The sequence below is a fragment of the Scardinius erythrophthalmus genome (genome assembly GCF_964197995.2).
Source record: "Scardinius erythrophthalmus genome assembly, chromosome: 20".
NCBI lineage: Eukaryota > Metazoa > Chordata > Actinopteri > Cypriniformes > Leuciscidae > Scardinius > Scardinius erythrophthalmus.
Genome location: NC_138240.1, coordinates 1,097,171 through 1,112,017, shown reverse-complemented (window position 1 = coordinate 1,112,017; position 14,847 = coordinate 1,097,171). Strand labels below are relative to the sequence as shown.

The window sequence follows — 14,847 nt, the reverse complement described above, 5'->3', positions numbered from 1 at the left end:
CACACTGGACTCAAGGATCCTTCATTCTGTCCTGCAGAAAACAGCCTGAGATCCGAGTCTAGGCTGAAAGAAGAGTCTCTTCTGCACACATGGCTGTTTTTTTAATAAAAAATACAGTAAAAGTAGTGAAATATTATTATAATGTAAATCATCTGTTTTCTATGTGAATATATAGTAAAGTGTAATTTATATCCTGTGATCAAAGCTGAATTTTCAGCATCATTACTCCAGTCTTCAGTGTCACATGATCCTTCAGAAATCACTCTAATATGAGGATTTGATGATCAAGACACATTTATGATTATTATCAGTTTTGAAAACTGATGCATTTTATTTTTTAGGATTCTTTTATGAATAGAAAGTTCAAAAGAACTGAATTTATATGAAATAGATTATTTTGTAACATTGTCTTTACCGTCACTTTTGATCAATTTAATGCGTCCTTGATGAAATAATGTTAAAAGAAATCTTACAGATTACAAACTTTTAAACAGTGGTGTACATTAAACAGGTTATCGAAAATACATTTCATATATATATATGTATACAGACATATACATATTGATATATAGTCGCAAGGGCGCATTAAATTGATCAAAAGTGACTTTCTATTCATTAAAATAAAATGTATCACAGTTTTCAACATGGATAATAATCATAAATGTGTCTTGATCATCAAATCCTCATATTAGAGTGATTTCTGAAGGATCATGTGACACTGAAGACTGGAGTAATGATGCTGAACATTCAGCTTTGATCACAGGAATACATTACACTTTACTGTATATTCACATAGAAAACAATGATTTACATTATAATAATATTTCACTGTTTTTACTGTATGTTTGATCAGATAAACACAGCCATGTGAGCAGAAGAGACTCTTCTTTAAAAAAATTCCTCTTAATAATCCCAAACCTTTGAATGATATTGTATATAAACAAGAAATGTTCATATTTAATGTATTTTAGATACACAATATTAACACATACACAGACATATATATATATATATATATATATATACCTAGAATATATTACCTGGAGTTATTCATAACAACAAATTCCTTTTCTTTTTCAACAATTTTTAATGAAAATTATACACAAAATCTGCAAACAAATGAGCTCATGATGAATGTTCAGGCGTGTTTCAGTGATGCACTCGTGTGACGTCGCCGCCGGATGCAGATGTGCCACATGTGGGACACGTGATCTTCAGCGTCTGGGAGTCACACGGGCGTTTCTGCCGCAAACACGGTCCACACGTGAGATGAGCGCAGGGCAGAGCGTACGCCGGGACGCCGGAGGAATACACCGATAACAAACACGAGCAAAACACACATGTGTGCTGTCCTGGAAAACACAGAGAAGTGAGGGAGTTTATCGGCAAAGTCACGATGAATACAACAAATAACAGTGATCATTCACGGTAACATTCAGCATTTACTGAAAAAAGTTGGCAAAGAGTTAAACATCAACGTTTGAAGTCCTCCTGTAATCACTTTATGCCTTAAAACTCATCTTTGATCACGGATTTAAACGTTTTTTCCTTGAAATATCTTGAATGTAACTCGACTCGACCTCATTTAGTATGCGCGGTTCTATGAATATGCAAATGAGCCCCGCCTCCACTCACTCACTCAGCTCAGAGATCCACTGGTTGACGATCACACGTTGATCTGATTGGTTACAAGGTAGTTTGTGACGTCAGAAACACCAGCGATTTCAAAGCGTGTTTTTGAGACTGTCTTTGGTTCACTGCCGTTTTAAGGAGGAAATACTCAGCAATGCTGTCGACTTATGAATTTACACATGGTGTGTCTTAAAGCAGATTAAAAACACCACATAGACACATAAACAACATTAAAAGCTGGATTTACACCACAGGGGGACTTTAAATATTGATGATGTCAATTGATCGATCAGAAACCCAATCACAGAGAGGCAACGAGAAGGAGGTCGAACAGAGATAAGAGTAAACTACGGGAAAGTCTGTCATGCATTGGGAACATGGTCATGAAAAAAATAAGGATTTTATAAAAAATCCAATAATAAAACATCAGTGTTTCATTAGAACAACCGAAAGGAAATATACAGCTGTTATTGAACTAACTAAATCAACACTGATCTTCTGTAGAGCTGCTTTACAGAGGAACTGGACGTTTGCATCATTAGCCAGGGTTCCCACACCTCGGCTAACTTCAAATTCAAGGACTTTCCAGGTCCAATACCCTCAAATTCACTTAATGTGGGGACAGATATCAAGAGAGAGCAAGGTTACATCGTGTTACCTTGTAAGATACATTGTTACAGTTTTCATGTGTCAAACACAACTCTTTTTTTGCATTTATTTTTGGCCATATTCTATTTGTCGTATTTCTGTTTTGCATAAAACTGAAGAATATTCGGTAGGCCTACATCCTATACTGTATTCTAAAATTATCTGGATTGTGGATTTTATGGAAAAGAATTGGGCTCATGTAACCAGAAGTTTTAAGATATATGTATGAATATGCTTTTAAGTTTTTCTTGCCTTATGGGTTTACATTACCTTAACCTTAGCCTATTTTTGCAATGAAACGTCGAGGTACCATCGTAATAGTTTTGTGTGCACGTAACGCGAAACACGTAATGTAACGAATAAATGCGCGTAACTAACGTAAATCAAGCAAGCTAGTGCGCATAGGCCACGAAGTGTTGGCGAAATAACACATTAGCGGACCGGAGGGAATAATATGGAATTTTTTTCCAGAAAACTTCTCGCTCAAAATAAATTCAAGCACTTTCAAGGACCTGTATCTGTGTATGTTCATTTTCAAAAACTTTCCAGGGCCTTTAGAGAGAAAAAAAATTCAGATTAACAAAATTTCAAGGATTTCAAGGACCCGTGGGAACCCTGATTAGCCCTATTCGGACGGTAATAGTTTCTCATGTGGGTTTCTGTAAAAATACATTTGCATGGCACATCAGTGATAAAACTCGAGGAGCGAGTTTTGTAATAGAAACAAGTTAATGACGCATATTATTTACATGAGATAAAAATAAAGCTGCTTGATCTATTTTAATGTTGTGTATAATAGCCTACATATTAAAATTAGATCAAATATTCTCCTTTTTGTTCGCTGAGGTGGAGCGCTGATGAAATATTGTTCTTGTAAATACTTTCCAGCATTTTAATCAGGCATTGTGTGTACGGTGCTCGGCAGTGGTCAAAAAGGATTTAAACAGTGAATTTTGAAGAGATCTCTTCTTGTAAACTCAGAAGATTCGGACGGCAATTAAATCACCTTGGTGTTCGTCTAAACACATGAGGTAATTCGTCCGGGGATTTTTACGTGGGTGGCGGGAAAAAACGCAGACATTCTGGATTCGAACGTCAATAAAATCACTGACTAACCCTGTAAATGTTGAAAATACCCCATTAGAAACAATAACGTGTTTAAGTTGCTTTGAAACAATCTGTACTGTATAAACCTATATGTATATATATATATATCTCAGTCTCGTACCAGTGGAAGCGTCCCCACGGGAAGAGGTTTTGCTGGGTGAAGTGAACACTGGTAACCCGTGAAGCGCAGCATTCAGCGCCTGATCTAAACTGTCTGCTAACCGCCGCTCATGCGAGTCCGACTCTGAAACACAAGGAGAAACACGTCAGAGAAAAACATGCATCAGAAACCAAGGCTGCAAACATTTTTAGGGGATTTAAAGTCCCTTCTTCTCTATTGTGTCGTATGTCTGAGTGAAACACTTCAGGAACGAGAACTAATGTGGGCGGGGCTTGATTTTGTCTGTTGGGAATTGATTGGATGGTTGTGGTTTGCTATTGGCTGATCTCATGTGAGTGACAGGTTGCCCCGCCCACATCCTCAGAGAAGAGAAGAGATGCTGCCAGAGGAACTTATTCTGATTCAAGATCACCAGGAACAGGATTTTAACACAATAATGATATTAAATCGTTTGGAATAAACCAGAGCCCATCTACGGAGAGCCTGGCCACTCCCTATTAAGTCCTATTGTGCCGAATTTTGGTTGTAGTTCCACCAGAGTTCCACTGGGGGCGATCGCCCATGAGTGCAGAATGAATGGGAGTCTATGGGGCTAGACGATTGCCGTTGAGAAATCTCAGATTTGATTGTAGGTTTTGCAAGTTCAACATGGGTTATAGGTCGAAAGTTGAATGAACGAGTACTTATGTCCTTTCGATTTCTTACAGGTTGAGTTGTTGTTGCCCATAACACGCTGGCATTCTGCTAATGAACGCTGATTGGTCAGTGAAGGACTGATTACGACCAGAGATACGGCTTGATGGTCTTTTAAAACAACAAAAAAAAAACTCTTCTAGCACGTGTGTTTGCCTGTGTCAGCTGTGTTGTGTGTTTGCCTGTGTCAGCTGTGTTGTGTGTTTGCCTGTGTCAGCTGTGTTGTGTGTTTACCTGTGTCGGCTGTGTTGTGTGTTTGCCTGTGTCGGCTGTGTTGTGTGTTTGCCTGTGTCGGCTGTGTTGTGTGTTTGCCTGTGTCGGCTGTGTTGTGTGTTTCCCTGTGTCAGCTGTGTTGTGTGTTTGCCTGTGTCAGCTGTGTTGTGTGTTTGCCTGTGTCAGCTGTGTTGTGTGTTTGCCTGTGTCAGCTGTGTTGTGTGTTTGCCTGTGTCAGCTGTGTTGTGTGTTTGCCTGTGTCGTCTGTGTTGTGTGTTTGCCTGTGTCGTCTGTGTTGTGTGTTTCCCTGTGTCGGCCGTGTTGTGTGTTTACCTGTGTCGGCCGTGTTGTGTGTTTACCTGTGTCGGCCGTGTTGTGTGTTTACCTGTGTCAGCTGTGTTGTGTGTTTGCCTGTGTCAGCTGTGTTGTGTGTTTGCCTGTGTTGTGTGTTTGCCTGTGTCGTCTGTGTTGTGTGTTTCCCTGTGTCGGCCGTGTTGTGTGTTTCCCTGTGTCGGCCGTGTTGTGTGTTTACCTGTGTCGGCCGTGCTGTGTCAGCTGTGTTGTGTGTTTACCTGTGTCGGCTGTGTTGTGTGTTTGCCTGTGTCAGCTGTGTTGTGTGTTTGCCTGTGTCGGCTGTGTTGTGTGTTTGCCTGTGTCAGCTGTGTTGTGTGTTTGCCTGTGTCAGCTGTGTTGTGTGTTTGCCTGTGTCAGCTGTGTTGTGTGTTTGCCTGTGTCAGCTGTGTTGCGTGTTTGCCTGTGTCAGCTGTGTTGCGTGTTTACCAGTGTCAGCTGTGTTGCGTGTTTGCCTGTGTCAGCTGTGTTGTGTGTTTGCCTGTCAGCTGTGTTGCGTGTTTGCCTGTGTCAGCTGTGTTGTGTGTTTGCCTGTGTCGGCTGTGTTGTGTGTTTGCCTGTGTCAGCTGTGTTGTGTGTTTCCCTGTGTCAGCTGTGTTGTGTGTTTGCCTGTGTCAGCTGTGTTGTGTGTTTGCCTGTGTCAGCTGTGTTGTGTGTTTGCCTGTGTCAGCTGTGTTGTGTGTTTGCCTGTGTCAGCTGTGTTGTGTGTTTGCCTGTGTCGTCTGTGTTGTGTGTTTGCCTGTGTCGTCTGTGTTGTGTGTTTGCCTGTGTCGTCTGTGTTGTGTGTTTCCCTGTGTCGGCCGTGTTGTGTGTTTCCCTGTGTCGGCCGTGTTGTGTGTTTACCTGTGTCGGCCGTGTTGTGTGTTTCCCTGTGTCGGCCGTGTTGTGTGTTTACCTGTGTCGGCCGTGTTGTGTGTTTACCTGTGTCAGCTGTGTTGTGTGTTTGCCTGTGTCAGCTGTGTTGTGTGTTTACCTGTGTCAGCTGTGTTGTGTGTTTGCCTGTGTCAGCTGTGTTGTGTGTTTGCCTGTGTTGTGTGTTTGCCTGTGTCGTCTGTGTTGTGTGTTTCCCTGTGTCGGCCGTGTTGTGTGTTTCCCTGTGTCGGCCGTGTTGTGTGTTTACCTGTGTCGGCCGTGCTGTGTCAGCTGTGTTGTGTGTTTACCTGTGTCGGCTGTGTTGTGTGTTTGCCTGTGTCGGCTGTGTTGTGTGTTTGCCTGTGTCGGCTGTGTTGTGTGTTTGCCTGTGTCAGCTGTGTTGTGTGTTTGCGTGTGTCAGCTGTGTTGCGTGTTTGCCTGTGTCAGCTGTGTTGCGTGTTTGCCTGTGTCAGCTGTGTTGCGTGTTTGCCTGTGTCAGCTGTGTTGCGTGTTTGCCTGTGTCAGCTGTGTTGCGTGTTTACCAGTGTCAGCTGTGTTGCGTGTTTGCCTGTGTCAGCTGTGTTGCGTGTTTGCCTGTGTCAGCTGTGTTGCGTGTTTGCCTGTGTCAGCTGTGTTGCGTGTTTGCCTGTGTCAGCTGTGTTGCGTGTTTGCCTGTGTCAGCTGTGTTGCGTGTTTGCCTGTGTCAGCTGTGTTGCGTGTTTGCCTGTGTCGGCTGTGTTGTGTGTTTGCCTGTGTCAGCTGTGTTGTGTGTTTACCTGTGTCAGCTGTGTTGTGTGTTTACCTGTGTCAGCTGTGTTGTGTGTTTACCTGTGTCAGCTGTGTTGTGTGTTTGCCTGTGTCAGCTGTGTTGTGTGTTTGCCTGTGTCAGCTGTGTTGTGTGTTTGCCTGTGTCAGCTGTGTTGTGTGTTTGCCTGTGTTGTGTGTTTGCCTGTGTCGTCTGTGTTGTGTGTTTCCCTGTGTCGGCCGTGTTGTGTGTTTCCCTGTGTCGGCCGTGTTGTGTGTTTACCTGTGTCGGCCGTGCTGTGTCAGCTGTGTTGTGTGTTTACCTGTGTCGGCTGTGTTGTGTGTTTGCCTGTGTCAGCTGTGTTGTGTGTTTGCCTGTGTCGGCTGTGTTGTGTGTTTGCCTGTGTCAGCTGTGTTGTGTGTTTGCGTGTGTCAGCTGTGTTGCGTGTTTGCCTGTGTCAGCTGTGTTGCGTGTTTGCCTGTGTCAGCTGTGTTGCGTGTTTGCCTGTGTCAGCTGTGTTGCGTGTTTGCCTGTGTCAGCTGTGTTGCGTGTTTACCAGTGTCAGCTGTGTTGCGTGTTTGCCTGTGTCAGCTGTGTTGCGTGTTTGCCTGTGTCAGCTGTGTTGCGTGTTTGCCTGTGTCAGCTGTGTTGCGTGTTTGCCTGTGTCAGCTGTGTTGCGTGTTTGCCTGTGTCAGCTGTGTTGCGTGTTTGCCTGTGTCAGCTGTGTTGCGTGTTTGCCTGTGTCGGCTGTGTTGTGTGTTTGCCTGTGTCAGCTGTGTTGTGTGTTTACCTGTGTCAGCTGTGTTGTGTGTTTACCTGTGTCAGCTGTGTTGTGTGTTTACCTGTGTCAGCTGTGTTGTGTGTTTGCCTGTGTCAGCTGTGTTGTGTGTTTGCCTGTGTCAGCTGTGTTGTGTGTTTGCCTGTGTCAGCTGTGTTGTGTGTTTGCCTGTGTCAGCTGTGTTGTGTGTTTGCCTGTGTCAGCTGTGTTGTGTGTTTGCCTGTGTCAGCTGTGTTGTGTGTTTGCCTGTGTCAGCTGTGTTGTGTGTTTGCCTGTGTCAGCTGTGTTGTGTGTTTGCCTGTGTCAGCTGTGTTGTGTGTTTGCCTGTGTCGGCTGTGTTGTGTGTTTGCCTGTGTCAGCTGTGTTGTGTGTTTGCCTGTGTCGGCTGTGTTGTGTGTTTGCCTGTGTCAGCTGTGTTGTGTGTTTGCCTGTGTCAGCTGTGTTGTGTGTTTACCTGTGTCAGCTGTGTTGTGTGTTTACCTGTGTCAGCTGTGTTGTGTGTTTGCCTGTGTCAGCTGTGTTGTGTGTTTGCCTGTGTCAGCTGTGTTGTGTGTTTGCCTGTGTCAGCTGTGTTGTGTGTTTGCCTGTGTCAGCTGTGTTGTGTGTTTGCCTGTGTCAGCTGTGTTGTGTGTTTGCCTGTGTCAGCTGTGTTGTGTGTTTGCCTGTGTCAGCTGTGTTGTGTGTTTGCCTGTGTCAGCTGTGTTGTGTGTTTGCCTGTGTCAGCTGTGTTGTGTGTTTGCCTGTGTCGGCTGTGTTGTGTGTTTGCCTGTGTCGGCTGTGTTGTGTGTTTGCCTGTGTCGGCTGTGTTGTGTGTTTGCCTGTGTCGGCTGTGTTGTGTGTTTGCCTGTGTCAGCTGTGTTGTGTGTTTACCTGTGTCAGCTGTGTTGTGTGTTTACCTGTGTCAGCTGTGTTGTGTGTTTGCCTGTGTCAGCTGTGTTGTTGTGTTGTGTGTTTGCCTGTGTCAGCTGTGTTGTGTGTTTACCTGTGTCAGCTGTGTTGTGTGTTTGCCTGTGTCAGCTGTGTTGTGTGTTTGCCTGTGTCAGCTGTGTTGTGTGTTTGCCTGTGTCAGCTGTGTTGTGTGTTTACCTGTGTCAGCGGTGTTGTGTGTTTGCCTGTGTCAGCTGTGTTGTGTGTTTGCCTGTGTCAGCTGTGTTGTGTGTTTGCCTGTGTCAGCTGTGTTGTGTGTTTGCCTGTGTCAGCTGTGTTGTGTGTTTGCCTGTGTCAGCTGTGTTGAGTGTTTACCAGTGTCAGCTGTGTTGAGTGTTTACCTGTGTCAGCTGTGTTGTGTGTTTGCCTGTGTCAGCTGTGTTGTGTGTTTGCCTGTGTCAGCTGTGTTGTGTGTCTGCCTGTGTCAGCTGTGTTGTGTGTCTACCTGTGTCAGCTGTGTTGTGTATTTGCCTGTGTCAGCTGTGTTGTGTGTTTCCCTGTGTCAGCTGTGTTGTGTGTTTGCCTGTGTCAGCTGTGTTGTGTGTCTACCTGTGTCAGCTGTGTTGTGTATTTGCCTGTGTCAGCTGTGTTGTGTGTTTCCCTGTGTCAGCTGTGTTGTGTGTTTGCCTGTGTCAGCTGTGTTGTGTGTCTACCTGTGTCAGCTGTGTTGTGTGTTTCCCTGTGTCAGCTGTGTTGTGTGTTTGCCTGTGTCAGCTGTGTTGTGTGTCTACCTGTGTCAGCTGTGTTGTGTGTTTCCCTGTGTCAGCTGTGTTGTGTATTTGCCTGTGTCAGCTGTGTTGTGTGTTTCCCTGTGTCAGCTGTGTTGTTGATGCCTTGAGAGAAAAGAAAGTGCAGAGCTGAAAGCACCAAAGTGACTGAAGGATTGCCGTAAAGCAGTATCTCTGGTCGTACGATGTGTATGATGTCATTGACATTTTAAAAGACTTTTTAAAGCAAATAAGTGACTCTAAAAAATCTAACACCCAGCAATGTGTAATTTCTTTGCATCTCCTTTCGAATACACCATTCAAATTACTAGACAAAAAATTATATCCTGAGAAAAGTGGATTTTGAGGGGTATAGCGCCATAGACCTCCATTCATTCTGCACTCGTCCTGTGAGCGCCCTCATGTGGAGCCAGAGTGGAACTGCAACCAGTTCAGAAGCCGCAAGTTTACTGAGAGTGGAAGCTCTCCCTTTATTAGACATTCTCTGAATAAACACTACAATATTGCATAAAAAAAAAAGGAATTGTCAAAAGAATCGAATTCCAAAACCAGGAATCAGAATTTGAGTTGATTCCCAAAAATTTGGTGGATTCTGTGAACAGTAATTTTATAAAAAAAAATTTACAACACTAGTACTAAAAGTGACTTTGGTCTGTGAGGAGGGTGATTTTTTTTTTATAACTCATCCGTTTAAATGATATTAAGCCTTAAAGTTCTGCATAATTAAGGGCGTGGCCACTTGAGTGACAGGTGGATTGCCGCTGATGTCACTACTAGCTGTTTGTCTGCTGTCTGTTAGCGTCAGGTCACCTCTGCTAATCCGCCTCGCTGCACATTCACGTTTATCCGCGAGTGACGCGCGGCCAAGATGGCGACGGCTGGCTCCGCCCACTTCACTCGGCTTCAGAAACACTACGAGTGACGTCATGGACACTACGCACATATTTATTTACAGTCTACGGTCCTAATTCAAGTATCAGTGAGTTGTATGATCTGTGACATTCAAACCTGAGTGAGTTTGGAGAGTTTTCCTCAACGGAGAACGACCGGGATCTGCGCTAGTGGAGGGAAAGCTGGAGTCGTACTTTCTTTTAGCAGAACGGCTCGGAGTCGATCCTGAAACGGATCCGTGAAATCTTAAAGTTTCCGTGTTTCGACTGGAGTCTGCGACAGTTTTAACCTCTGCAAGTCTTGACGGTTGTGGATTAGCTAGAGGATTATCCCTGCTCCCGACTCCTGTGCATCCCGTCTGCAGAGCCAAACGGTCAATACGGGTTTTTAAGAGAGGATTCGGAAGAGGTTTTGAGCTTTGGGAAAAAGGAACGCCGGTAAACGGGTCGTTGGGAAGACGACCCCACGTCGCTTCTCTCTTCCAATACTCCTCTAAAGTGCTGTTATCAATGATCACTCCGCTAGGCAGGATCATCGGGAAAACCATGAGTTCTTGTGTAAGCGGATCTAGGAATTCCTCTGGGATTGGGATATCGGTTGTGATATTCCCACTTGGTTTGGGAGGAACTGCAATCGTGTGGTTTGTGCGTTTAACGCTGTTTAGATGTGCTTCCAGGATTTTTTCAAGTTCGGAAGCAGGACAGGATCGGGAAGGAGACGCCCAAACGGAAAGGGATTTGATTCCCAACACACACCCTTTGCTGAAGGGAACGCTGATTCTGAGATGAGCGACGGATACGAGTGATCCGCGACTCCAAAGATTTTGCACTTTGGCTTCGGATTCCGGCGCAGGAGGAAGATCGGGAAACGGATCTCGCGGTTTGAACGCGGGATTTAGGAAACACACTCGAAGCTCCTCTTGTAGATCACTCCGAGACACGAGCTGGAAACGAACGCCGTCTTGATCCGAACAGACTAGGATCTCAATCCTACAGGAGCTCCGGCCCGGGTCGGTTCCCGAGGGAAAGAGCTCGAGGTCGAGTCGGCACAGATCCACACACACCGGGAAGCTCAGCGTCACGTGGACGGGAGGACGGAGGAAGTACTCGAGCTTGAACCCGCGCCGGCGGGCGATCGCGTCTCCGGAGAGAAGGTTCGAGACGTCGTGTCCGTCGGCACACAGCTGCGGGAGAGGGAGAAACACAGGGACAGGTTGAAGGACACACACACACACGTCATATATGGATTCTTGGTACAGAACACTAGAAGGTCAGATCGCACACAAGACTCTCGTACGTCAAGACACAATACAGTCAGAGCTTTATTAATATTTCATTATTTACACACACACACAAACGCACACACACACACACACACTCTCACAGACACACACACTCACAATCTCTCTCTCACACACACACACACACACACACAAACACACACACACACACACACACACACACAGTATCTCTCTCACACACACACACACACACACACACACACACTTACAATCTCTCTCACACACACACACACACACACACACATTCTCACAGACACATACACTCACAATCTTTAATTATTTAATAATTATTTATAGTTTAACTTTATTGTCGTATTAATTGACCATCCACACTGGTTTCATACAGAAGAACCTCCACATAAACGCACTGGCGACAATATTTCCAAACATCCCACAATAATATTAAAAATCATAATCAAACCAGCAAAAGCTTCCTAAAGACTCTGAAGACTCACACGCATCATTAGAGTTTTACTGTAGAAATCAGCGTCCGCATTCCTCGTGCGTGAACAGAATTAATGGAAGATGAGTAAATGATGAGTAAATGACGGTTTTGTTTTCTTTTGTCTAAAATAGCAGTGTTGCTCTAAACTGAGTGTGTGTGTGTGTGTGTGTGTGTGTGTGTCATTAATCTCACACACACACATCAGAACAACTCTTGCTTGAATGCGTCATTGCAGTCAGTGATGCGTGAGTGTGAGACTTCACTAAAGTGCGTCAGTGAAATGGATTCAGTCATGAATATGTGTGTGTGTGTGTGTGTGTGTGTGTGTGTGTGTGTGTGTTGTACCTTGTTGCATTGAACGGAGGTGTGAAAGTGTGGCAAGCACAGGTTGAGCACCATGATGATGATCCTGCATCTACAGCGGGGAGAGAGAGACTCTGAAAAACCAGAGAGAGAGAGAGAGAGACACACACACACACACACACACACACACACAGATCAACAACACCAGAGAAGAGTAACACACACAACTGTTTATGGTCCAAATGACTGGAATGAGCTACAAAAGTCATTTATCTCAATCTCTGCGTTTAAAAAAAACTACTAGGGAGTGTTTTTATCACAGCTTGTTTTAAATGAATGTGTGTGTGTGTGTGTGTGTGTGTGTGTGTGTGTGTGTGTGTGTGTGTGTGTGTGTGTGTTGTAATGTATGTTTGACTTGCCTGGTTAAATAAATAAAATAAAATCATCAATCACACTGGAACAATACAGGCATTTTCAATAAAGTTACTGAAACTAAACCTTTATGGGAAAAATACACTTCTGCAAAGAATGTACACATTACACACACACACACACACACTCACACTCTCAAACACTTACTCACAAACACACACTCACGCAGACAGTCACTCACTAACACACATACATACACACACACACACACACACACACACACACACACACACACACACACACACACACACACTCACTCTCAAACACTTACTCACACACACACACACACACACACACACACACACACACACACACACACACACAAAGTCGCTCACAGACACTCACTAACACACACACACACACAAACACACACACACAAAGTCGCTCACAGACACTCACTAACACACACACACACACACACACACACACACACACACACACAGTCACTTAAACACACGCAGTCACTCACTCACTAACACACACACACACACACACACACACACACACACTCACTCACTCACTCACAGTTTAATGTAACTTACACATAACAACTGCACAAATTAAGTCAATATTTTAGTGTGACACACGTTACAGGGTCATGTATATATTTCATCCGATGACATTATTTATTTACCACGTGATATATGATATAGCATAGTAAAGAATACGACGGCTTAAGTAAATAAAAATAGTATTAGCATAATGCACGTTCAAAAAGCTCAAAATAAAAAACTAACCGCATAAATTAATTAATAACGTCGCATAAATTACCTTATTATATTGTGTGTTTGTTACTGATGAAACGATCGTGCTAGACAGAAAGAGTTTAAAGATCGAGAAAATGATAAATAAAGCACATAATATTCCGAGATTCACACTAATGAAAACAAAACTCACCCGCAGCAGAAGAAACAGCAGCGGCGCTGACGTCACAGCTACTTCCGGGAGCAAAGAGGCGCGCGCGGCTTAGCTCTGCCCCCTGCTGGCGGGAAACGACTTTACAGTGACGAACTCCAGCTGATTTATCCTCTTGGATTGCATTAAATATATATTAAAATAATTAATCGAGTGTTTAATAAATGGATTTAGTCATTTAAATTATTAACACACGATGTAAAAGATAAATGAAGTTTTTTTTCTCGCGCGCGAACTTGTTTGGACTGGAGAGGCGCGCGCAGAAATATCCACACAACATAAACATAATCTTATGAAGTCATACCTTTATCCACAAAATGAACAAGTATTGATTCTGTTGTCGAATTCTTAAGCGATCATTTTAAAGAGAAAAACGTGATAAGTTGAGGAGTAAAGTTAAACAAACTCCAAAAACAACATTCGGATTTCAGGGCTTTACAAAAGACGTTGATACTGGGTTATGACTGTAGCTATATTAATGTTTTTGTTCCATACCAAAGAAATATAAACATACCTGTCAAATTGGGCAAAAAAACATGTTTTTATTAATGGGAAATAATAATACACTTAGGCCATCATGTTTTTTATCAAACGTCTCAAAAAAGACGATATGGATTGATGTGTCTTTATCGTTTAATGTGTTCTTGATTGAGCATTTTTACGCAAGTCATTACAGTAACATAAATACAAACAATAGAAGTATAAAAACATAGCATTTGTTCTCTAAATCAATTAATTACATCATCAAATCAAATAATTACATCAGAACTACATCGAAAGGAATATGGTTTTGGGAAATTGTTGATGCATTTGAACCACGTTACAGAAAAACAAAGCTGAAATATCGGCTTTATTAATTCACAATAATCAAAACGATGAAATATCAGTAATTTTCTTTTTTTTTTTTTTCAAAATATTCACACGCAGTATGTTGGTATACTGGAAATAACGATTTGACACATAAATAACCATCATATCCACAGCCTGTCCGTCTACCCACGACACTGAACATAGCAGCAGCTCTCAGAGAACCTTCCAGAAACACCAATGTAGAATCAGTCAAAGCAAGTTTGGTTGGCTGTAATTTTGCACCGAATAAAAATAAAAAATAAAATAAAAACTGAGACAAAAAAAACTTTTATTTTTTCTTCAAGTAATTCTATCTGCAGATAGGAGCCCTCTGTTTGTGTCTAATGAAACTGAAACACCAAACCATCACTGAAGCTTCCAGATGCCTTCAAATACAGAAGGTCTCTTCTGCTCACCAAGGCTGCATTTATTTGATCAAAAATACTATAAAAATGTGAAATATTATTGCAATTTAAAGTAGATGTTTTCTGTGTGAATATACAGTAAAGTGTAATTTATTCCTGTGATTAAAGCTGAATGTTCAGCATCATTACTCCAGTCTTCAGTGTCACATGATCCTTCAGAAATCACTCTAATATGATGATTTGATGCTCAAGAAACATTTATGATTATTATCAATGTTCATATTTTTGTGTAACTTTGTGTGATACACTACCATTCAAAAGTTCGGAGTGAGTTTTTTTATTTAAAAAAAAAAGAAGAAATTAATTCAATACTTTTATTCAGCAAAGACACATTAAATTAATCAAAAGGGACAGTAAAGACATTTATAATGTCACAAAAGATTATATTTCAAATAAATGCTGTTTTTTATTTATTTCCAAATGATCAAAGAATCCTGAAAAATAAAATTGATCACGTTTTCCACAAAAATATGAACACTGATAATAATCATA

The 14,847-nt window shown here is 42.7% G+C and overlaps 1 protein-coding gene across 6 annotated transcripts; it reads right to left on the bottom strand.

Moving 5' to 3' along the window:
• Window positions 1–1,082: 1,082 nt before the first annotated feature.
• Window positions 1,083–13,134, bottom strand: ubox5 (U-box domain containing 5). 6 transcript variants are annotated; one of them, XM_081348349.1, is made up of 5 exons: window positions 13,064–13,134; window positions 11,777–11,868; window positions 9,804–10,869; window positions 3,509–3,631; window positions 1,083–1,352 (listed from the first exon to the last, which is right to left on the bottom strand). In XM_081348349.1, exons 2-5 carry the CDS (start codon window positions 11,828–11,830, stop codon window positions 1,150–1,152), a joined length of 1,446 nt encoding a protein of 481 aa, XP_081204475.1. In that variant the 5' UTR covers window positions 11,831–11,868; window positions 13,064–13,134; the 3' UTR covers window positions 1,083–1,149. The 6 variants fall into 6 exon arrangements, with proteins under 6 accessions (XP_081204475.1, XP_081204480.1, XP_081204476.1 ...); XM_081348354.1 differs by having other exon boundaries at window positions 11,777–11,846; window positions 13,064–13,108; XM_081348350.1 differs by having other exon boundaries at window positions 12,709–13,071.
• Window positions 13,135–14,847: the final 1,713 nt, after the last annotated feature.